This window comes from Catharus ustulatus, chromosome 1, assembly GCF_009819885.2.
Source record: "Catharus ustulatus isolate bCatUst1 chromosome 1, bCatUst1.pri.v2, whole genome shotgun sequence".
In the NCBI taxonomy this organism is placed as follows: domain Eukaryota; kingdom Metazoa; phylum Chordata; class Aves; order Passeriformes; family Turdidae; genus Catharus; species Catharus ustulatus.
The window spans coordinates 148706457-148729403 of NC_046221.1; the positions used below are offsets into that span (position 1 = coordinate 148706457).

Below are 22947 nucleotides of genomic sequence, written 5' to 3' on the forward strand. Positions count from 1 at the left end.
CAGAGTCCTTCTCCATCTCATCATTTGTGTCCATAACAGAGAAGGGAAATGTACCTTTTGTACATACAGGAGTTATAGAAGAACACCAATGCTCCACCACCATTTGTTAGACCTCATTCAACAGCTGATCAGTGCATTGTCACAAAGCCTCCTTTCTAAGAAAGACAAACCTGTTGGTACTGCTTGAACTAGTAACAAATCCTGTACATGACAGATAAAGCAGACCTTGCATTCGGTGTCCCAGATTAGTGTCACCAGGCATACATTTGAGCAAAATCATAAGTTGATCTCAGTAGTGCAACAAAGAGCCAAACTGGTGATTAAACTGTACTAGATTATTCATAGAAGGAAAGCCAGAAGAGCTTCCACCCTTGTCCGAGCACCCAAATTCCCACACTTGTCTCTCACAGAGTCCAAACCAAAGGAATGAAAGTCACTTTTCCAATGCTGCACTTGCACATACACACTCGCTGAGCCAGCCTGCATCCCACAGGAATTACAGCACACACAGGATGGGCCCAGCTGCTTCCACAGGTCACTCAGAAGCAGGACAGTCCCTTGTGTGTGGAGCCCAGACTAAGTCAGCTCACTCAGCCTATGTCAGTCAGAATTCACTGTTTAGATATATAAACTCTAGAGGTAACCAACGAATCCATGTGCTGTGGCCACCAGCTTGGATCTAAGTGTCTGGATCTACCAGGAGGAGCATGTAACTTCAGAGGCACTCACACACATGCAGAGGCAATTCCAGAAGCGAGGGAACAGCAGAGCTAGGAGAATCCAAGCTGGCTATGTTCTGGCATTCAGAAAGGACAAGCACGTAGATGAATCCCATTTTATAGACAGTCTCCCCTAATTCTACACGCACACATTCTAGCATAGAACCCTTGAACAAAAGCACAGTACAGCCAGAAGAGAGAGTAGCACTTCCTTCCTAATGGCAAGAAATCTATTTACATATTCCAGTTTAATCTTTTAAAGAATTACATCTTTCCACACCTAATACCAAAATAACCAATCTCTTAGTGCTCAGTCTCACCTACATAAATGGGAGATGTTCAAACAAGATACAGAGCTAATACATAACAGCTTATAACACAACTTTTATTAGAAAAGTTATACATAACAGCATCAACTATTTTCAAGAATATTAACCTTGAAAAGCAACAAAAACAGACTAAAAATGTGTAACAAGAAACTAATGACCTTTTCTATAATTAAACATTCAAGTTATCTACAATGTCTCTTTTTACAAAGGGGAAAATTATGGTTTTACAGGCACATCATGTTGAAAATAAAGCTGCAGTAACTTTATACAATTAATTTTTTCAAGGATTATTAAAACATGGTCATCATGTAGTCTCAGAGTTTTTTTTAAACATTCACATAATTTTACAGTTGAGTATACACTGAAATTTCAGAGTCCCAAAATTATTTCACAAAAGTGCCAACATTAAAACCAGAACCTTCAGTGTGAATAATTTTGCCCTAAAAAAAGTTAAGACAGGTCTCCATAATCAACATATTCACATACTTTCTGGTGCTACCTGGTCTAACAGTAAAGCTTCATTCTTTAGAAATAAAATCAAACCGGACTTCTTTCACAAAGCTGATAAAATGTTTCGAAGATGGGAGTGTACATTAAAAAACTGACACTAAAACCATCAATATATCCAAGGAGCCATTAATACACTACACAATTAAGTGGAATTGTGCCCATCTGTACTCTATATTCAAAGTTTGTCACCCTTTTGGTACAGATGGCATCTGAATTTAGCAATTTTTCTTATTCTTACAATAAGAATTGTAAGAATGCTTACAATTGTCACATGCCTGCTTAATAAAAAAATCAGATAATTTACAATCTAGAAGTCTGTTTTAAAAAGTCTGGAGTTTATATACAGCTCTAACAAACCTAAAGCATTATTTCTTAAATGGTTAAATGAAATTAACTGGTTTTCATTTGTCACTTATTAACAGTAATTAGCCATTATCAGTAGTGGACCATAACAAGGTGATAAGTGAAAAGGAATGTTTTGTCTAAAACACTTCACGTGTTCTGTCCTTTCATGTATCATGCAGAGGAAGTGCTTTCCACAGACACTCGTTTCCCCTTAGCATCAAGGGCTACAAAAATCTGACTGCAAAAATGCAGTGACACAGCAAGCTGACATATCAGGCACTACCTTTCATATTGGCAGCTTTAAGAGACCCACGGTATGCACAAAGATTTAGAGAAGGGGATAAAAAACTACTATGAGAAGCAGACCAAACATTTCAGATGAGTTTGGCAAAGTTTTTAATCAGACAAATGGTTGGCCATCCAGATTTACTTGTACAGGTTAAAAATATTTCTATTGAATCAACTAGTCAAATTATTGTAAGACATTTTCATTGATACTCAACATCACATGCACCAATATTGCACACATCTGCTCTGAGCTGCTAAAACAATCTTTATCTGGGCGCTTGAGATGTCTGGTTTCTGCAGCTGGAACTCAAGTCACCCAACCCAGCCAGCAGTTTCACTAAAAATTTGAGTGGTAAAGTTAAAATACAAACCCCAAAATAACCCCAAGAGAAAACCAAGGACTTTATACAGACAATAAAATCTAAATTTTCTGCAATGGTCTTGTGGGCCCTACGGACGGGGCAATACACGCACGCACTGGTGAGACGAGCACTAGCTCTGCTCTAGGGAACCATTCAGATAATGTGGAACCTGGGACCAGGGGTGGCAATGATGTCACTGTAGGGCTCCTCCTGTGTCAGCTCGATAGCTTGTTGCTTCTTCAGTACCAGGAAACTGTAGAACTTTGCAGCTGCTTGTTTTCTATTCGTATTTCTGCACAGCTCAAGCAAACTGATAGATTCTGCTCCAGTCTTAGCAAGAGCTCTCTGAAAAACACAACATTGATACCACAAGTTAAAGAGAGAACTACACAGAAACAATAATGTCTCTTGGCAAGATTGTGTTTGTTGTGAACCCCAGGACACTGAGGGATTTTAGTTAAATTAAATCTAGTAGGCTTCCCAGAGATGTGTGAAAAATTATTCTTGAATCTGCTGAACATATTCTAGAAACACTGCTGTACAGCACAAGATTTTATTTCTGCAGCAACAGCTAACCAACACTTTTTTGACTAGAGAACAATTTTTTCTTAATAGGAATAAAATTTTAAAAATCAAGTTTTGTTTCTCAAAATAAATGTAATTCCAAAAATAATAAAGTAAAATTTCAAGAGCTAGCATTCTTTAAAAGATGCATAATATTCCCAAGGTCAAAGCCTGTGTATTTCTAAAACTCCTTTGTCTTAAACTAAGTACCTAAGTCACCTACATTTCCCCAAAGTCTTGGCAAGAAAATATATTAAAAAAAAAATCACGATAATACATCTTTTTGCTGGCCAGGACAACAACTCAAGTGCTCGATTTAAAGCAGAACAATCTGTCCTGGAATGAATTTCAACTAGATGAAAAGGTATTTGGCTGGCCAAACCAAATTAGTTTATATTAATCAGATCTTAACTCCAAATCTCATTGCAGATTTAGTGTTTCAACCATCCAATGTGATGCTCTTTTGGGTACATGGAAGAAAGAATTGAAAAAAGCTAGTTATGGCCAAAGAGAATTCTAAAGCTCTCTTCAGACACTGTGATAAAACATTCAGAGAGGAAAATATTACACAACACTACCAACTCAACATCTGTATACTTTAGAAATTATTTTTAAACTATATTTTATTTTGATCAGTTGTACTGATCTGGTCTGGGACAGAGTTAATTTTCTTCACAACAGCTCATATGGTGCTGTGTTTTGCATCAAGTAGGTTGGAGGTGTACAAGAAGTTGGGAGGGGACAGAGCCAAGACAGCTGACCCCCAACTGGCCAAAAGAATAATCCATGCCATATGGCACCGTGCTCTGCCATTCTTCTCTTGCCCATTTAAAGCTGGGCAAGAGAAGAGGGGGGTGTGCGACTACTGAGATTTGTTTAACTGTTTAAAATGTTTAACATTTTAACAAAGGAGTTACAAACCAATCCCTAGACCCTTATGGGGGTTTGCCTACAGACACATAGCAAAAAGTCAGAGGTGCTATGGTTTCATTAAAGATACAGTCATTTATTTTAAATTTTGTATTTCCGGGAATCTTAGTTGCACACCAAGTGTGGACTTAAAGGTTCAAAAATATTTAAGTGAAAAAATTTAATTAGAATGTTCTCTGAACAATAAGTGACAACTATAAATGTATAGATTTCATTCTAATACAATTATTTGATACAGATTTAATCAGCTACATGCATTCTTCCCTCTCTAAGATAACTGGTATTTTAGACTGTAACATCAACTGCAAAGAAAGCTCTTTCTTGACCTTTTAACTCAGCTCAAAAGCATCAGTGGACCCACTCAAAAGCCACTTTAAGAGAAAGCAAATGATCATGTGCACCTGAAGGCCATGGAGCATTTGTTGAGTCCTCTTGTTCCATCTCCTTTCTTCTTGATCCTGATCACCCCCTGTGCCGTCTTCTTCCTGGAAGCAGGTGTAAAATAAAACATCAATGAAGTTTGTTCTGTTTGTTACCATAGAATATTAAATACTGTAGCTAAGAAACAAGTTATCCCATTTGAAGATATGGCTGGTTTTCTTGCAAAAAATCTACTTGCATTAAGTAGCACAAGCTATTTAAAATGAACCACACCATTAAGTTCAGAAGTTCTTATCTAAGGCATCGTAAACAAACATATAGAGAGTGGTTTAATCCAGCCATGGGTGAGGAGAACACTAATTCAAAAGAGAATGAATATGCAACTTGTAAAATTAAATAATATAAATATTATTAAATGGTCATGAAATAATTTAAGAATTACATTTCCAAGGGCTAATAAGGACAGACAAAAAAGAGTTACTACTTATGTCTTTTACTGGATCCACAGACAAACATTCACCCACTTCTGGGAAACACACAAACTGATTCTACACAGAGTTCTTACTTCTTCCTCTTCCTCCTCCTCTTTCTCCTTTTCCTTCTCCTTCTCTTTTTCTGGCAGAAGTTCTAGCTCTGGTATTAGCTGGCAGATGTTTTGGGGCTCCTCTGGAGGCATTTCTACAGGTGGTATTTCCAGCTGTTGTGATGGTGGATGCTTTAAGAGCATACAAAACAGTTAAACAAATAGTATCATTTTGTCAGTTCTTTTACAATAGAATTATGGTGCTACAGACCAGTTTAATAAAATCCAAGCATCTAATCTTAGCCATCCATCAGAATTCTCCATTTTTGAAAACCAAAAAGTAATTTTGTTTTGCTGTCCATATGCGTATTTTTCAACCTTTTAGATTCTACTCAAACCAGAAATTATGATACCACTGTAAAATAAAAAGGCTTTCTAGTAACTTCACTTATGCAACCATCCAAACTACTGATCTCATTCCTTGGATCAGCACATGCAAATTGAAAATCCCACATCACCATATGCTACATGAACACACTTTAACTCACTGGAACTAGTCATCTTAAAAATATCAAAATGCTGTTCTCATCAATACAAATATGAAAGAATTACAACATTGGTACCTGCAAAATTTCTGAAAACTTATTAATTACTTGGTCCTGAAGTATATTCTCAGAAAATATTTATGTCAAGAAGAAAATACAGAAAAGCAATTTAATAGGATTTATGTAGACAGTTTTATTAATATATGGTACCCTCTCCCTGAATCTATAAACAATTAAGTGCTTGCCAGTAAAGTTACCCTGACACCTGAAACTGTTTCTACACGTTCCCTAAAAGGGCTAAGGAACCTCTGATGTAGTCACACAGTAGGTATCACTACAGCTTGCACATGTTGCTCTAAGATGATCACAGAATTCCCAACACTCCCAATTACACTGACTTAGCACAGTCAATGCTGATTTCACCAGTGACACGGCAGAGGAGCAGCAGCTGCCACCCTGCTGCTTAATAAGATCATGTAACATCTAACAGTTCCATCCTACAGAGAACAACCTGTTAGCCAAGGAATGTGAGAAGTGAGGTTAAAAAATGCACAAATATGAGACAGCACAAAACAGGACTGTTCTTACCATGCAAGGATTCAGAAAAATACACCTTTCATTTTGCCCATTTCCTTCCTCTCCCCTTCTCAGTTTCCTTCCACCCTGCATCACAGCTAATGTCCAAGTCTACCCACAACTCAAGCAGGAAATCTCTCCCGACAATTAAAGTCTTTCTTTGAATACTTAAGCCTGGAACACTAGGGCTGTCTTAAAAAAAGTTTATGCAGCTAGCACAATCCCTGCTTCATGGAAGCTGTTCATATACACATGCCAAGTAGAACTTGATAAGCAATACACTAAACTCCTTGAAGACTTTTACTGGAGGAAATAGTGCAATTTCTTTACCCTACCAGCATTTTAAATATTTCTGTAAGCTTCTCACCTAACAAAGGCACCAGAACAACTACCCAGGGACAAATGTTCTGATATTACTACAGTGAATCTGAAAGGACAATAGAAAGCTAGGGCCTCAATCCTGTGTCATTTCCTACTGACAGACACTGCACACCTCTCATTCTCCTTAAAAAAAAAACAGTAAAAGCTTACTCACGGGTAACACTGGCTCTGGTTCTACTTGCTGCAGTTTGCGTTTGACACCAGTCTGAGCTGGTGGGGGTGGCATAACCGATTCATCTATGTTGGTCCTGCTGCCTTCCATGATCGAATCTTGCAAACGGCTTGGTTCTTCTATAATAGGTTCATCTATATTCCACAACAAATCTTCTTTTAGATACTTAACAATGTAATTAGAAACTGTACCAAAATCCAATCTACTATTATTTTAGAGTTGAGCACTCTCAAGAGCATGCACTTTTAATTCATTGGTTCAAACAATTCCTAAGCGTTCCCTATTTCTAGGAAAAAAAAGTTATTTTATGTCACAGTTTGTACATCAAGCTAAACAACCATTACAAAGCTCATTGCTTCATACATAATCTTTGATGACTTAATACACAGCACAGATAAAAGAGAAAAACATGCTCTGAGAGAAAGCAGAGCATCTTTGACAAGACACAAACCAATGACTTCTCGCTGCTGCTGCTGCTGTTGCTGCTCCTCTCTGGGAACCTCTGGGTTTTCAAAGTCTTTAAGGAACTCATCAAGATTGTCAGCTTCTCCACCCTTCCTCCTCTTTCTCAGGTCTTCTGGTACCAGAGGTGTAAGACAGCGAGTAAAGAGCTACAGAGGAAAGGTTACATTATTCACTATTACAGTTCTCAGTGTCCTTTCATTTCATTTTGGAACAAGTAATTATGGGCTATCTTTCTCAGTTTTTCAGCTCCTCTCCAACAGGACTAACGTCTAAAAAAATCATTTACCTTTGTAACTGATAACAGCTATGTTTAAAATCCTTACCTTACTTCTTTCAATGTTTTTTTCTTGCAATTATGAATACTGCCATCACTATATCACTATTTATACACTGATGTTTGCTATACATGAGGCACAATCCTGAATATAGTCCATTTAAAAATGAACTTGCACAAAAACATTACCTTCAGTAGCCTGTTATTCCACAAAGGCTGTGCAGGCAAAGAGAAAAGCTTTTCAACTCCACCAGTTTCTTTCCACATCATCAATTTCTTAGTAGGAGGTGCCAAATCCAAAGTAGTAACAATATCAGAGTAGTCACTTAATTGGGCTCGAATAGTCTTGCTGTCCAGTTCTTTCACACTGTCCACAATCAGCTTTCTCTTCCTCTTTGCCTTGGTTTCCTTGACTGTTGAAATTTTTAGCAAGCAATGAAGGTTAGCTCAAACAGGTACCACACTGTAAAAGAATCTTGCAAGTTCTTTATAGGTCTTACCTGCCCAAGTATAAAGCTGCCTCAAGAATCTAAGGTAACACCAGCTTTGGGTGAAGGATTAAAAGCTACATGCAGTGTAAAACATCAAATACTATGAATGTTGTCCCATAATATACAAACTCCTCTTTTCAATCTACCTAATTGAATTAATTAGGTGAATTTCAAACTACCTAAGTCTCAGTGTCCTCACCTACATATACCTCTCTTCCCCATGGCTTGCTTGTTAGGCTGGTGCAAACACTGGCCACCAAGTTGAACAAATGGAGTATCTCTCTTATGAGGAAGGGCTGAGAAATTTGGTTTTGTTCAGCCTGGAGGAAATGGGAGTTTTGGGGTGACCTAATTGTGGTCTTTCAGTACCTGAAGGGAGTCTACAAAGAAGACGGAGGAGACATTTTACAAAGACATGTGGTGAAAGGGTAAGGGGGATGGTTGCCAACTGACAGAGTAATTCAGACTAGATATTAGGAAGAAATTCTCTACTGTGAGTGTGCCAAGGCACTGAAACAGGTTGCTCAGAGAAGCTGTGGATGCCCCATCCCTGTCAGTGCTCAAGGCCAGGCAGGATGGAGCTCTGAGAAACCTGGTCTAGTGGAAGGTGTCCCTGCTCATGGCAAGAGGTGGAACTAGATCTTCATGATCCCTTCCAATACTAGCCATTCTGACTCTAATCCCAGATTTAAAAACCACATCCACTTTTTTCCCTAAACCCTACCTGAGGATTGGTAGAGTTAATGTGGGTGGTTATTTTAACCAGAAACTTCTGACCCTGTACTAGGATAACTTGACTGTGCTCACAGCCTGGTACTCTGTAGCAGACCCTGAAGCTCTGTCAAATGCTGTCTTTGCTAGTCCCAGGAGATGAGCTGGTCCCCTGTTGCCAGCCTGCCACGAGAGGGCAGTGCCAGAACTCTCCCACTGGCCAAGCAGGGCCTGGAGCTCAGTCCAAAAGGACAGGACAAGCTACTTTCTTTCCAGGTATTAATTTTTTAATAAAGCAGGGGTCAGTATATAATGAGCCAAATACAGTATCAGTTAAAATAAGCAAGTTTCTTGCATTAAAGAAAAACACAGGGAAAATCCCTACTTAGCACCTCCTGAAATCAACAGTTCGTTAAAGAACAGCACTCATTCTCAGTGTAAACAGTCACTCCTGCCCTTCAAACACAGCGTATCAAGATCTGTGTTGCACTACAGAGACCATGTTGCAATTAAAGACATACTGAGCTCTGTTCCAACTCAGAGCATTTTAACTAGCATGTTTATCTAAAGCTACAGCATCATGCTGTTACATGCACTGACTGCAGAAATGACAAACTACTGTTCTCTAAGCTACCTCTCTGGAAAGTACTATAAGTACTCAGAAAATACTATTACCATAAAAGGACTTCAGCACTTGATCCCTGGTTTCTATCCCAGGTGAGAAAGAGTCAGCAGCAGTGCTAGACATTCATTTCTACTCCATCAAGCTAAGGTGGTCTCTGACAAACTGTGTAAAATACCCCCAACAGCTCACTCACCAGTTATGTCAATAGGCTCCAGAGCAAAAGCTTCCTCTTCATTGGGAACAAGTGTTGTCTGGTCAGTCATGGTTGGTAACGGTTCCACGGGATCCACCGAGTCCGGGCTGTCCGGGCCTCCCACTGCCAATCACAACAAGAACCTTGCACTAGGCCAGAACATTAACAGGCTGTGCTAGCCCTCCCATCCCCTCCTCCACACCTTCAGGTGCTTTACCACATTTCATACTTTTGAGCTTTGTATGCTTTAAAGGAATTAGAATCCAAACTACATGAGTAGAAAGTAATTCTAGATCTGGTCCTAGATCATACTCACTTGATACATTATCATCATCATCCATATCATCGTGGGGAGGCTGCTCTGGCATCATTACTCCACTTTCTGAGAGTGCAGGTGGGTCATCAAAAATACCACCATCATTATTACTGAGAAGTTTGTCATCTGAAGCAACCATATAAAAGAATCAGTTTTGCATCCACAAATTCATGAAGTAAGTATAGAGAAATTTACAAAGAAGTACAGACAAGTTTATTACAACACAGACAAAGATAGTGCAAAAGTTAGAATACATCAGTATTTTCAATGCTGATGTAGAAGAAAGTAGCAGTGCTCTTTCAAGGGGCATTTCAGTTCCAATTCTGAGCTTACAGATAATCTTTATTACAATATACCTGCCACATATTTGCATCTTACATCTAATTTCTTAGAACTTTGTTTAAAATATGCCAACACTTAATATCCTGTGAGTCATCTGTACTGCTGTAGTACTCACAAACCAGAATTCCACTGTTCAAGGCATAACTTTGACAGGGATCTTGGCAACAAAGGAAACAACTTTCTCTCATCTACCTAAGAATTAAGGCAGGAGGTAGGATAGAAGAAAAATAAATTTTTCAAACTTACCCAATATTCCACCATCATTTCCTTCTCCAAAATTATCATCTTTGTATTGGTCTTCATATTCCAGGTGATTAGATTTCTCATTGAGGTGACTGGTGCTCTGTTCAGGTTCCAGTAGGAGATTGGAAGCACTAGTGCTCACCAGCATGTCATCCTCAAATGCACTACCGTCCCTCATCATCTCACGATCATCCATCCCAAAGTCACCTGCAAAAATACAACAGCACTGCTCTAAGTGCTGAAAAACCAAGATGCAAGAGACCTACCTATCTGGTCAACAAAGGTCCATATATAAGACCAAACTTTAATTCAATTTATCGTATGTGCAGAGTTAATGACGATGTAAGATGTAAGGAATTGTGCCCAGCAATACCATAGCAAGAAATACTGTTCACACAATTACAAAAATAACTATCTCCTTTTCAAAACATTTGATTGTACTTATTTGAATTGATATTAACAAGAACCTACTAAACTTCATCTGCACAGAAACAAAGAATTCAATGGAATTCAAAGACTTTGTGACTTCTACCTCAAAGCCGGGCTTCAAGTACAGGGAACAAATCAATATCCTATCAATACCATTTCTAGATTATTCCTTCAAAACAATTACTGAATTACAGATTACAATACTGTACGTTGAGAACTAAACATTCAAATAAAACTGTCTTTAGGCTTTGTTTCAGATGTTAGAACACTGTCCTTAAAAAGATACCTAATGTAGCAAACTCATTACCAATGACCGATTCAGCTTTAGAAATCTCCCAATGGTTTCTTAGAGCATGCTTATGAATAAAGCAACAGCTCACTTCATATTCACACCATGTTTTGAAAATTGTAATTGTCACAGTACTTCAATGATTAACTTGATTGAATATTCTTCAGTTTTTCTTTCTGCCTATTCTAGGCAGCTGGAAGTTTGCTGAACATTAGAGGACAGACTTTCTGGAAAAACTGACATGAACAAACTAGAAATTAAACATAAAAAACCACAGCGCGTTTGATCTAATTTGTTTAGTGCTTATTGTGTATTCCATAGTAACTGCAAAACCGTATCTTACAATTACTGAAATTAGCTAGTAACATATAATAGCATATGAGATCTTTACCAAAGTCATTATCCTGGAGGATACTGATGTTGCCTACTTCTTCTCTCATTGTAATTTCTTCCACTCTACTCTGGTTCAAACTGAACTGCTGAGCCACATCAATATCACTTAAACAAACAGAAGGCAATTATTAAAAATCTCATTAAAAAACGAAGAACAGATAAAGCCTGCTAAAATAAACATGATATTATTCAGTAAAAAGAGATTTTACATTCAAGTCAATTATTGAAAAAAATAAAGGTGAACACTGAATAGAAACCACTTCTTAAAACAGTGAGACCATTAATGGTTCAAACATATCATCCAAATTGCATTAGCTTCTAGGAAATGTATCAGTAATCTTTCTTACTCCTTGCTGCGTAGGGATTACTAATTTCAAAGGCCAAATTAACAAATTAACAAATTAAGAAAAACCTTCTACCCCTTCAACTTCAAAAGCTATTAATATAGTTTATCAAACACTGTATTTTGCACCACCATCAATTAACACCCTTTGTGATGTATTAAGGTACATTTCTTATAAATACACAGAAATTTTATGCAGTTTCAAATTAATATGTGCTCTAATTTGAATTTAAACTAAATTGAACACTGAGTAAGCTGTACTCTAAAAGCTCCCTTATGAATAACTAAAACAAAAATAAAAAACATCAGTTTTTTAAAGATTAAGAACTATTCAGGTTGTATACTTGTTATATGTACAAGTATTAGGAAGTTTTAAGAAATAAAAAGTGCCACTTCAAAAGGTCAACATTTCCATAAAACTAATCTTGTCTAACCTAAGGATGTATTTGATGTAGGGTGTCTTCCACAGAAGAAACAGAATGTTATAATAGGTATCTGAGTTTTTCAAAAGCCCCCATAAGGACAGCTTTAACTTCAGTTAAAGTCAATGCTACTACGACGTTAAAATCAACACAAAGATGACTGCACATTCCTTATCAGTATATTAAAAGACCTAAGAATACAAGTTACCTACAGACTTTTTTTAACATTCAGCAATGAGTTAGCTGTTTAAAACCAGGCTCTCCTCAACTAAAACCAGTTATCATTTTCATGGAAATGAAGAAAACCCCAAGCTTACTCTAGATCAGGAAGTGGTTGGTCAAAATCGTGAAACTCCTCAGGTAAGGTAATAGCATTGTAAGCAGCCTCTCTGTTTTCCTCAGGCAAATCAACAACTCCTGCAAAGAAGAACACCCAGACATGAGTTCCCATTCCATACAAGGACAGCATTTTTTGCTGTGCCATTAGCTTTTTCTCTCTGCATGAGCTTACTGTCTTTAAATTTAAACTGAACTCATGCTGAGATACCTACAAAGAAACCTTAGACAATGCTAGTAAGCCAAATTCATGCCAAATTCAAAATAAATATCCTCAAGTCCTTGCACTGTCAGTATAATCCCAGCAGCCTGAAATCAATCAGTAATGTTTGTGTGGCACTACACAGAACTGTGCAGCCAACACAGGCATTGCATGTTTCTCAGCACTACAGGTACCTGCTCCAAAATAATTTTATCATAGTACACGGTATGAGCTGCAGGGTTCTACATTACAGTGGCAGCACAGTGTGACTACTTTGCTACTAGTCCTTTATTCAGTTCCATCAGCTCCAGAAGTCCTGGAACAGTACTGATTGCACTTGGGGATCACTAACTCATAAGCTTCTGCACATAAAAGAGTTGTATTACCAAAACCACACACATACTTATACTCCAGAGATGCTTACTCTTATTCAGCAGGCTTTCTAGATCATGAATATCAGATTGGGCATCACAAAACCAGTGCCAGCAGTTGGTCCCCCTCTTTTATTCAAAATCTTAAAAGGTCAGAGCACTTGAAAGTGCATGACAAATGCAGGTTCAATTCCTTCTGTAACCTGCAGAAGATTTAAGCTCTGTGTTCTGCCTTCTGACCCACACATACAACACAGGCAATTCTGAGGTACAGATACTTCAGAAGCACTCTGCTCACTCTGCTCCCCTCTGCAATGAATAATCAAAGAACCACTGTCCACAGAGACCAGGAACAAGCATGAGTCTGTAGCTTACTCTACAGTACACAGTACTTGACTAGGCATGAAGAAATCTAGTCCATCCTTTCAGGGTTGTTCAATATTTTTACTTGTCTGTTGCTTAAAATGAAACATATAAATGATTCTCAGATCAGAAAGACTCAATTTTTAAGGCACATAGCTAAACTGAAAATAAAGACCAGTGCCTCAGCTTCTGTCAGGCCAGCACGCCACTTTTTGTAAATCTTGATTTTAAGGTGTTTCACCTTTGACATGCACTCTGTTAGGAGAGGGAAAATTTGAAAACAGATTGCCTTGTGATATTAAAACAAATTTATGTTCTTTTCACAGGGAAGTTAAACACAGTAGTAAACAAAAAAATTAGCAACAGTCAATAAATTGCCACTGAAAGCTACATAAAATTCAGGACTTGAATTCAATGCCTGAATCACAACCTGTAGACCAGGAAATGAAGATAAAGGCATTACATACCTTAGCTTTTCTCAAGTTACTGCTGCACTAGCTTTCAAGAGTTGCCTTTTAAAAAAAAAAAAAAAAAAAAAAAGCCTCCCTCAAGTTCAGCTTTTAAATCTATTGCACTCAGTAATTTAAAAAGGTAGAGTATGATTCAGCAGCTGTGGGCATCCAGAAGCATCAGTGCCACAGCTACACTTCATCTGAGAAAAAGCTCCCCAGACCAAAATTAAAAAAAACCATCTTTAAAGACATGAAAGAATGAAAGCTGAATAATTACTTGACTGCTGGATGGAAAAGTAATTTCAGATATTAATAGAGCACCCATCTTCATGGAAAATATTTAAGTAAGCAACTATTGAGAAGGAAATTATGTTGCAAACAAAAATGGAAAACTATCTTTGATGCACACATTACACTTTACAATATTTTCAGAAACTAAAACATGAAAATGGTAAAAAATCAGCTTAATTTCATGTTTCTTTAGTAACTCATAGCAAAAGAATCCTCACCCTTGATGGAAACCAGTCCCCTTCTGTGCTTCCATTCAGTAGGGCACAGGCCTTTTTCAGACAGAAGGTAAAAACCATGCAGTGTACTTCCATTTAACATCATACACCAGCAACAGCCAAAATGACAAGTGAGATTTTACTGAATCAGCATCAATAGGAGAAGTTTTTGTTCAGAATTCATTTAAGAGATGTTTTCCAGCAGACAACTCAGTCAGCCAGCCAGCTGCAATAATCACTTCTCCTAATACCTACACCTTTATGCAATTATACAGGCATAAGAATTGTATGACTTCTTAATACATTTATCAATGCAACTTTTCAGAGAGCTCTTAGATAAAGACAGATACCTGGACGAAAAGCCATCTTAATCTTAATGAAAGCTTCATTACAGTCTGCAAGAAGATATTTTGCTTTCCTGTGGTAGATTCTAACAACGCCCAGTAAAAGATGTCCTGAGGTTCGAAGTGCCATCTTCACCTAAAAACACATTGCAAAATCAGTGAATTAGTTGTATCCTCCTCACTTTTCCCTTAAATGACACCTCAGTCAGTTTTATATGAATTTTCTCAATAAAATCAGATATCCAAAACAAGTATAAAAACCAGCAGAAATCTGAAGAAACAGAGAATGCAAAGTCTACAGTTCAAGATTATACCCTATTATATTATTTATGGATGACCTGGAAAATATCACTAAATTAATAGCAGCTCACTCCAGGAATTCTCAAACACTGCTCTAAGCTAGTTAAAAAATAAGTGACAAAGCCTATTATTTTTACCACATCAACTTTTCTACCACCTTTGCTACTTCAATTGTGGAAAAGCAAAAAATACAAAAAGTTGGACAGACACAAAAAGTGATTTGACTGAATAAAATCTGGTTAAAAACTGTTAGCTACCTCTCCATGTTCTGTCCTGCAGTTAAAAAGACAATCAGACAGAAACAGTGGAAGCTGTGGAGTGCCCATAAGCAAGCACTGCCACACTAAAACAATTCTAAGTTCCTTTCCTCTTCAATCTCACTGCTTTACGTAATGAATTATCTATGTGGGAGCATAAAATTGAAAAAAAAAAATAATTCACAGAAAGAGTCTAAGTATTTCAGGCTGAAAGAGTACGAAATTTGTGTTAAATGGTACATGGAATAATTGTCTCACAGAAACAGTAAGCCATAAAGAATTAACATCAACCTGTAAGAATTCAAAATTATTTCCTCCAACGCCATTTTAGTAATTCAGCTAATGAATGATTACACAAAGTTAAATACATGAAGAAGTGTCCCTTAGTTTCTCCTTTCTCTAAAAAGATGCTCCAGCTCACCAGTGAGTTTATGAACATTATCTTCTTCCTAAATCCTTCCAAAAGTGATAACGAAGCAAATCACTATCATAGAAGAGTCAACATCTCTGTGATTCTACAATGCACTTCTGGCTTACATTTTAGATTTTCTTCTAAAATCTAGTGTAGCATTATAAAAATTGCTAACATTTGTATCAGCCAAAATAAAAAATAATTAAAAGTTTTCTTTTGCTTTCAAGTAGTTGCTTTTTTTATAAGACATTGACATCTGTTAAGTGACAAAAGCCACAACTGTACCATCATTTCATTGTCATGTGTAGTAGAGGGGAAGAAAAAAACATGTAAAAACATCAAGCTACTTAAAATTTCCTCCCATTTCACAATAGAGCACTTCACATCTAAACAGACCTTTCCACCCTTTAAAATAGCAACATTAAGAACTTTATTTGCTTCAGTGACCCAAATAGCAATTACCACCTGTACACTCAAGTTCTTTTCACTACAAGGTACCATGGCATTAGTGTAAAATAGATACCTTTGGGGAAATGATGCTCTCCACGCTGCTCTCCAGATTACATTCAAAAACATGGGCTTTGGTCAGCTTCTTATCCCAGTGGGCCGCCAGCCAGATTTTGGCCAGCGGCCCACGTTTACTCAGGACAAAGTGAGCATAGAACATGGTCCCAGATGTCTAAAACAAAGTGCAAACCTGTAAAGAGAAAGGCAAATATTTCTTTTCACATCCTTTATTTTACGAGGACATCCATGTAAACACCCCCTTATCCTCAGAGTAAGTGCACATGTTTGATTTTCAACCACTGAGGTCAGAAAATTTGTTTAATATGTGTAAGAAGCCAACACTTACAAATAGTGTCCATGTAATAACATATATATGTATTTATTACAGAAGAATTATAAAGCAGAAATAACAGCCATATACCCAACTTAGAAATGTTAACCATCCCTCAAGAAAAAATATTTTTAAATTTTTTACCTTTAGGGTAATGACACCAAACTCTCCTAATGCAAAGAAGCACTGTTGCAGTGGTGCAGGGGCTTTGCACCACTTCATTAGTCGTTTGTCTCAGTCTCCTGTTTCCCCTCAGAGCCAGGATTAACAAAAACACAATTGAAAAATTTTTTCTCATGTTCAGGCTTGGATGTTTATTATATCTTATCAGAAAATACAGAGTGTATGACAGCACTTCCAGCTTCTTGCTAGAAGCAGGGAAAATGGCCCTAAGTGAAGCTACTACAAGGTCTTTTACAGCTAAACAGTCCAAGAGAGAATTAACACCTATATTATTTATACTTTTGACCCAATAACTAGATTCCCATGACCCTTAGCGTGACACTGACTGACCAAGCAGAAACTACTACTGGAAATCCATGAAGAAGAAGGATGAACAAAGAAAGAGACAATGCTCAAAAACCTCCATGTTGTCCCATCCCTATTAGTATCCTATAAAAACCTCAAATTTAAAACCCATTACCCTGTGAAAACACACACTTCTAATTCACTACACACTCATGATTTTCACTTCACCACTCATATTTAGAAGCCATCTCCAAGGTCTCAGGTCAAAAGCAGTGTTCTCCAGGGGAGTAACTACTTTGTTATGGCTGATGAGATCAACACATTCAACCACAGGGAATCCGAAAAGCATGATGTTTTATGACCCAAACATGTCAGTTCCATGCATAAAGTAAGCATATAATTCAGTTAACTACAAGCAGAGGAGGAAAAAAAGTTTGCTTTAAAAAAGCAGAATCCCCAATGAGTTGTTCCAGTAGTTTCTATAACCCAGAAAAACGAATCAAAAGAAGAGAACAGGAAAGGCACAAGTGCATTTCAGTTTTTACCTCCTCTACACCTACAGAAAAACTGCCAGAGGAAGCAGAACAAGTTAGAACTGCCTCTGCTAGGAATTTAAGTATTGTGGCAAGAGAAGTTCTGAGATTACTGATTCAGTGAAAATAAAGTCAACCTCTAGACATCTGGATAACAAATGAAAACTGTACATCTCAAAGTCAAGTCCAAGAATTTTTTTTTTATTTTGATAGTTGCATAACAGAACTGATTAACAAGCTACTCCCTTAATGACAGATTGGCCACCTATAACCAAAACAGTGGAGAGGACTTAAAAGAAATAAAGGCCGTGTTCAGCTTAAACTCAAATTAACTCAGTATACAGAATTAAAACTACTTTTAGGAGTGAAGTTAATAGATTTTAGTCATAATGAAGCTGCAAATTGATAAAAAGTTAAAATGTAAATTTTATTTGTTGAGATTGTGCGAAGGCTAAGGACAGCACTGCACAAAGATAGACATGAACAAGTTTTTCCAAGAAGAACAATGAAATAAATTTTGGATAAACATTACTAAAGGAAGGTATTCTACCTTTTTTTCCCCCAGGACTTTTTAAAGACATCGCACTGTCTTAAGGCCAGCAGACAATTCAATCCTTGCATATTTCTGAAGGTCTCAATATTTTTGTATATGCAGACATAACTTTGCAGCACAGCATTTTGATATCTTGAGTTGCTACCAGAACCATGCAACAAGAAGCCTGTGATTACCCCTGAACATGAGGAATAGGGGAAAACACAAACACAGAGTAAACAAAACCACTTGTATTAGCCCACTGAAAGCATTCAACAACAGTTGCAAAAGGATGTACTTTGATTAGTGGAGTTTGGCACAATTATTAAAACAGTAACATGGGTTTCACAGAACTTCAAACATACAATTAACTGAAAACATACTTAGGTTTCCTGTTAAATGTGAAACTCACTATTTGGATAAAAACAATTTATCTATCACTTTAACTCTGCTTCTCTTCATCCACAACTGAAGCCTTGCCATACTGAAATACCTGAAGGGAAAGAGTGACAGTCAGACTACAGATGGTTTTAAAGAGTGTTCCAATCTGAATTGTTATTAACAAATAACGATTCTATTATCTACAGCAATAATTTCTTGTCACATGAGTTCCTGTCACTTCTAAATTCCAGCAGATGATCTGCTCTGCATGGCAATAACTGGGTTACAGCAACTGTAAAAAGCCCACCTTTAACAGTTCAGCTGCTCAGCACCTCAGCTCTTCAAAGTGGGTCCCAAAGGCTGCTCCTGCTTTCTCCAGATTTTTTTCTTTCTTTTCTGATACTCCCTTTTCTGCATTTCAGGCTTTCTGTCTGATCTTTAATTCATAGCACAGTATGCTGATGCAGTGGCATAAAAGAAGAAATAGATTTACTGGCATAATTTGAGACTGGGATGAATGTTAAAGGAACCAAGAGCTTCTACAAGTGGCACAGTGCTCAAGCAGACACACAGAATATGTAATTGGCTGAAAAAGCCAACTCCTAAGAATCCACAAAAGAAAAACTGTAGATGATGGCTCTCCAAGAGCTTCTTAGGTAAAATATAACTGTCCATTTTTTAAATTGACTGGATATGAAATAGGACCACCAAACTTGTTCTAAGAACTTCAGCATTTTTCTGTCTTGTTTGATTCCTTCAAGGCAAAAAGAATATGTACTTACACAAGGCCAGGAAGGACCAAATCCAGATCTTGTCAAATCAACCTTTTAAACTACTTGAAACTTCATTGTCATTAACTTTGAATTTGCTTTAATGTGCCACAATTGTCCTCAGGTTTTCTCTAACGTGGTCAACAATCGCACAATTTAAAATATATTTTTCTTTCTATAGAAGTGTAAAAAATGCTCTACTACATGTAAAAAATGCTATACACAAAGTAAGTGAAATGTAAAGTACAACTAATATAATACTGGTCATACACAGGGTCTGATCCAGAATGTGCCTGTGACATTCTCCCATCTGAAACTTTGGTAATTGCTCCTTCCAAAGCAGCACTAAGAGAATCTGGTAGATGGTAACTATGAGCATCATCTTAATCCTCAACCCACATACATTTAACCTTAAAATCCTTCAGATCAGAATGGCTAAGAGTTGAAAACAAGAACATTCAGCATATTTTGATTTGACTGTGGTTCACTCTAGCTCATTAAACCCACTTGTCAGCTGCTCTCCCTAGGTTAGGCTATGTACACACACACACCAGTCCACAACTAAAGTTCAGTCTTCTATTGTTCTACTGTCACCTACTTCTGTTCCTTGTAAAGCTAGTCCAAAACCACAGCCACACACGGATGAGCAGACAAATTCCATACTACAGTTTAAGAAATCACCAGTAAATTTCTTTGTCCTTATGCTATCCTTCAATTTCTCTTCTCTGCCATGCTAAACTCAGGCAGCCCTGGGTGATCTGGGGAAGGCTGAGACCACCCTGGATATTTGCATTAGTCTGAGCGGGCCCTACCAGACTTCAGAAGTTCAGAACTACCCCGCAACTGTACTTTGAATTCTTCAACTTTAACCCACAACCCTTCACTCTCCAGTCCTTCTTACATCACTAAACCTCCCATGTGTGGGCACTCACTAATGCTGCCTCCTTGGCAGGTTTTGGTACCACACTGAGCACCTGGTGCCACTGAAAAAAAAAATCATCACAAACTCCACTAACGTTACCTTACAGCTTCAGACCTCTTTTCATGACTACTTTATCTGATCTCCTTCCTTCAAACCACTTTTATAATTATCTGAATTTTAATATGTTTCTTTGTGGCACCTGCAGCTTTACTAAAGGCTCAGTTTCAAGTCACTTTAATTTCTTATGTCCACAAAATCAATTATTGAAAAAGATAAAACTGAACTAGCTCGACTTGACATATCTTTGCTAAATACATACAGCATTTTCCATTTGTCTCCAGGTCTTGTTTCTTGCATCAACCATTTGTCAGAAATTCTATGGCTGAGGTTGCACTACCAGGTCTATTAATTACTCAAACCACACCACTGCATTACAGGAACTGCATTCACTGTTCTCCAGTTACAATATACTACACACCTACATAATCAGATAGAACCAGCGCCCCACTAAGGTTACAAATTCAAAAGGGGCAGATCACTCACGAGTACCATAGAGAGCTGTAAATTACTGAACTCTACGAACACTGTTCCCTCCTCCCTCAATTCCACATTCATATCTAACCCTCAGCAGGTATCCTGCCCTTGCCCCTACATTCAGAAGGCTCAAGCAGTAAGAAAAAAATCTTTTTAATTTAAGGCCTTGTCTCCATTATCCCAACCTATTTTGTGCAATTCCAGATCCAAGTGAAACTAATAAACTTGCAGAAACCATGTACTAACATACTCTTTAAAGGTATGTAATTTGAACAGAATTCCTTATGCTACTCCATCTTTTGTAGTTATTTCTCTGCACTGCTCAGCCAAAGAGCCCAAATGCAAAAAACTTTACATTTTACCTTCAAGAAGTCAAACTGATGAGGTAACCAAAGCAAATACTCTCATTTCTGTGGGAAATCCCACGGCATAAGCAAGACGTGATTAATTTGTGTGGTAATTTAAGTTTATTGTAGGTCTCACTAACTTTTTGCTCCTCCTTTATTACCCCCATCACACCTACTTCCTCTCCAGTTAAAACTTTAGATGAGTGGGCTTTGCTTTCCCAAATTTTGTAGAACGTCTAATATTTACAAATTAACAAAATAAAACAGAAACCTGGCCCTAATAATGCTTTGCTAATATAAGTTTTACTGAGTAGATTTAAAAAGCGTGCTTATCGCCCATATTGGCACAATGTGGGCCTAAATGGCAACTTCTCCAAATTTACAGTAGTTTCTTTACGTGTCTGAATTTAAAGAAAAGCCATTTTCAATGAAAGATGCCAATAAGTCAGTGAGCCCAAGTTTCCTTTGTTATTGATAAAAACACAATCCTCTGTTTTGTATTTAACAGAAGGGTTTCTAATCAGCCTCAGAGGACTCTTAAACACGACAGCAAGACTACTAACTGTGTCCATAAGAGCAGGATCTTGGTTCATCAAAAGGCCGGCATTTTTAAAGGGCCGTTTTACTCGCAGCTGAAAAGCCAGTGTCCAGAAGGCAGTCCATTGCCACCAGAAATGCTGTGAGGACATGCAGTACCCTGCCCCATCCATGGCAGCAGGACAATTGCACTTAAAACCAGAAGGCTGGCAAATGAAACTTTGCTCCGGTCCCGCGGTCCGCTCGGCGCACCCACGGCCGGGATGTGTTACCCGGCGGCGGCCCCGGCCCGCCTGTGCCCGCTCCAGGTGCGCAGAGCTCTGCCCCTCTCAGCTCCCCCTCGGCTCCCCCTGCGCGCTGCCCTCGGGCCCTGCCCGTGCCGCCGCCAGGCCGCGCTCAGGGCCCCGCTGCGCCCGGCCTCGCCTCACATCGCCCCGGACACCCGGCCCCGCGCAGGGTCCCGGGGCGGCCCGGCCCTTCCCAGTGAGACCCCGGTGTCGAGCCACACCAGGCGGGCCCTTCCCGCCGGGAGAGCTCGGCCCAAAAGCCGGCTCCGAGCCCGAGCATGACGGCAGCACCCCGAGAGTCGAGCTGCGGCTGGGCCCCGCCGGGCCCCTTCGGGCGGCGGCAGCGACCGCGGCGGCCGGAGCCACTCCTTACCCTGCTCCGGGCCCGGGGACCGCTCGCTGCTCCTGCCGAGCCGAGCCGGGCCGGGCCGAGCCCGAGCCGAGCGGCGCCGAACCGAACCGAAGCTGAACCGAAGCCGGGCCGGGCCGAGCCGAGCGGAGCCGAAGTGGAGCCGAGCGGAGCCGAGCCGCTCGCTCAAGCAAACAAGATGGCGGCCGCGGTCCTTCCTGCGCGCGAACGCGCCGTTCAAACCGCAGGATGTTTACGGTCAAATTCCCCCCGGCCCCGCCACTGCACCTGCGCAGTGCCCCGGGAGGCGGGGCCGAGCCCCGGCAGCGAGGAACGGCCGCTGAGTGACAGCGGCGCGCGGGCCCTGCGGTGGGCGGGGCCTCGGCGGGGCGGGGCGGCTGCGCGTGCGCGGCTCGCGCGGGGCGCGGCCGGGCCGTGAGGGCGCTCCGCCCTCGTTCCGCCCGAACGGGGTGTGCGCTCTTTTTAGCGCGGTGTGGGAGGTGGAAACAAATGTTCGTGTTTCACTGCCTGCCCCTCGTGAGGTTCTCTAATCCCTGCAGCTTCACCCTGCTGCCAGGGCGCTACAGGTGTTTTCTGCTGTGGGGTACTTTGTTGTCAGGGGAGCAACTGCGGGCACCACTCACTTTCTTTGTTTGGACCACACCAGTATGATTTCGACTGTATATTGAAAGATTTTCTTGGTCCTAATTTAGTAATTTATGATGGCCATATATGATGTAATGGA

General features: G+C 39.3%; 1 protein-coding gene across 2 annotated transcripts; it reads right to left on the reverse strand.

Moving 5' to 3' along the window:
• Positions 1-1083: 1083 nt before the first annotated feature.
• On the reverse strand, positions 1084-22451 carry RAD21 (RAD21 cohesin complex component). Of its 2 annotated transcripts, none has more exons than XM_033066427.2 (14): positions 22227-22451; positions 16228-16401; positions 14742-14871; positions 12479-12578; positions 11395-11501; positions 10289-10492; positions 9701-9826; positions 9385-9507; positions 7554-7777; positions 7077-7236; positions 6608-6759; positions 4994-5143; positions 4449-4532; positions 1084-2898 (listed from the first exon to the last, which is right to left on the reverse strand). In XM_033066427.2, exons 2-14 carry the CDS (start codon positions 16369-16371, stop codon positions 2707-2709), a joined length of 1896 nt encoding a protein of 631 aa, XP_032922318.1. In that variant the 5' UTR covers positions 16372-16401; positions 22227-22451; the 3' UTR covers positions 1084-2706. The 2 variants fall into 2 exon arrangements, with proteins under 2 accessions (XP_032922318.1, XP_032922326.1); XM_033066435.2 differs by lacking the exon at positions 22227-22451 and adding an exon at positions 18488-18506.
• Between the last annotated feature and the right edge of the window lie 496 nt (positions 22452-22947).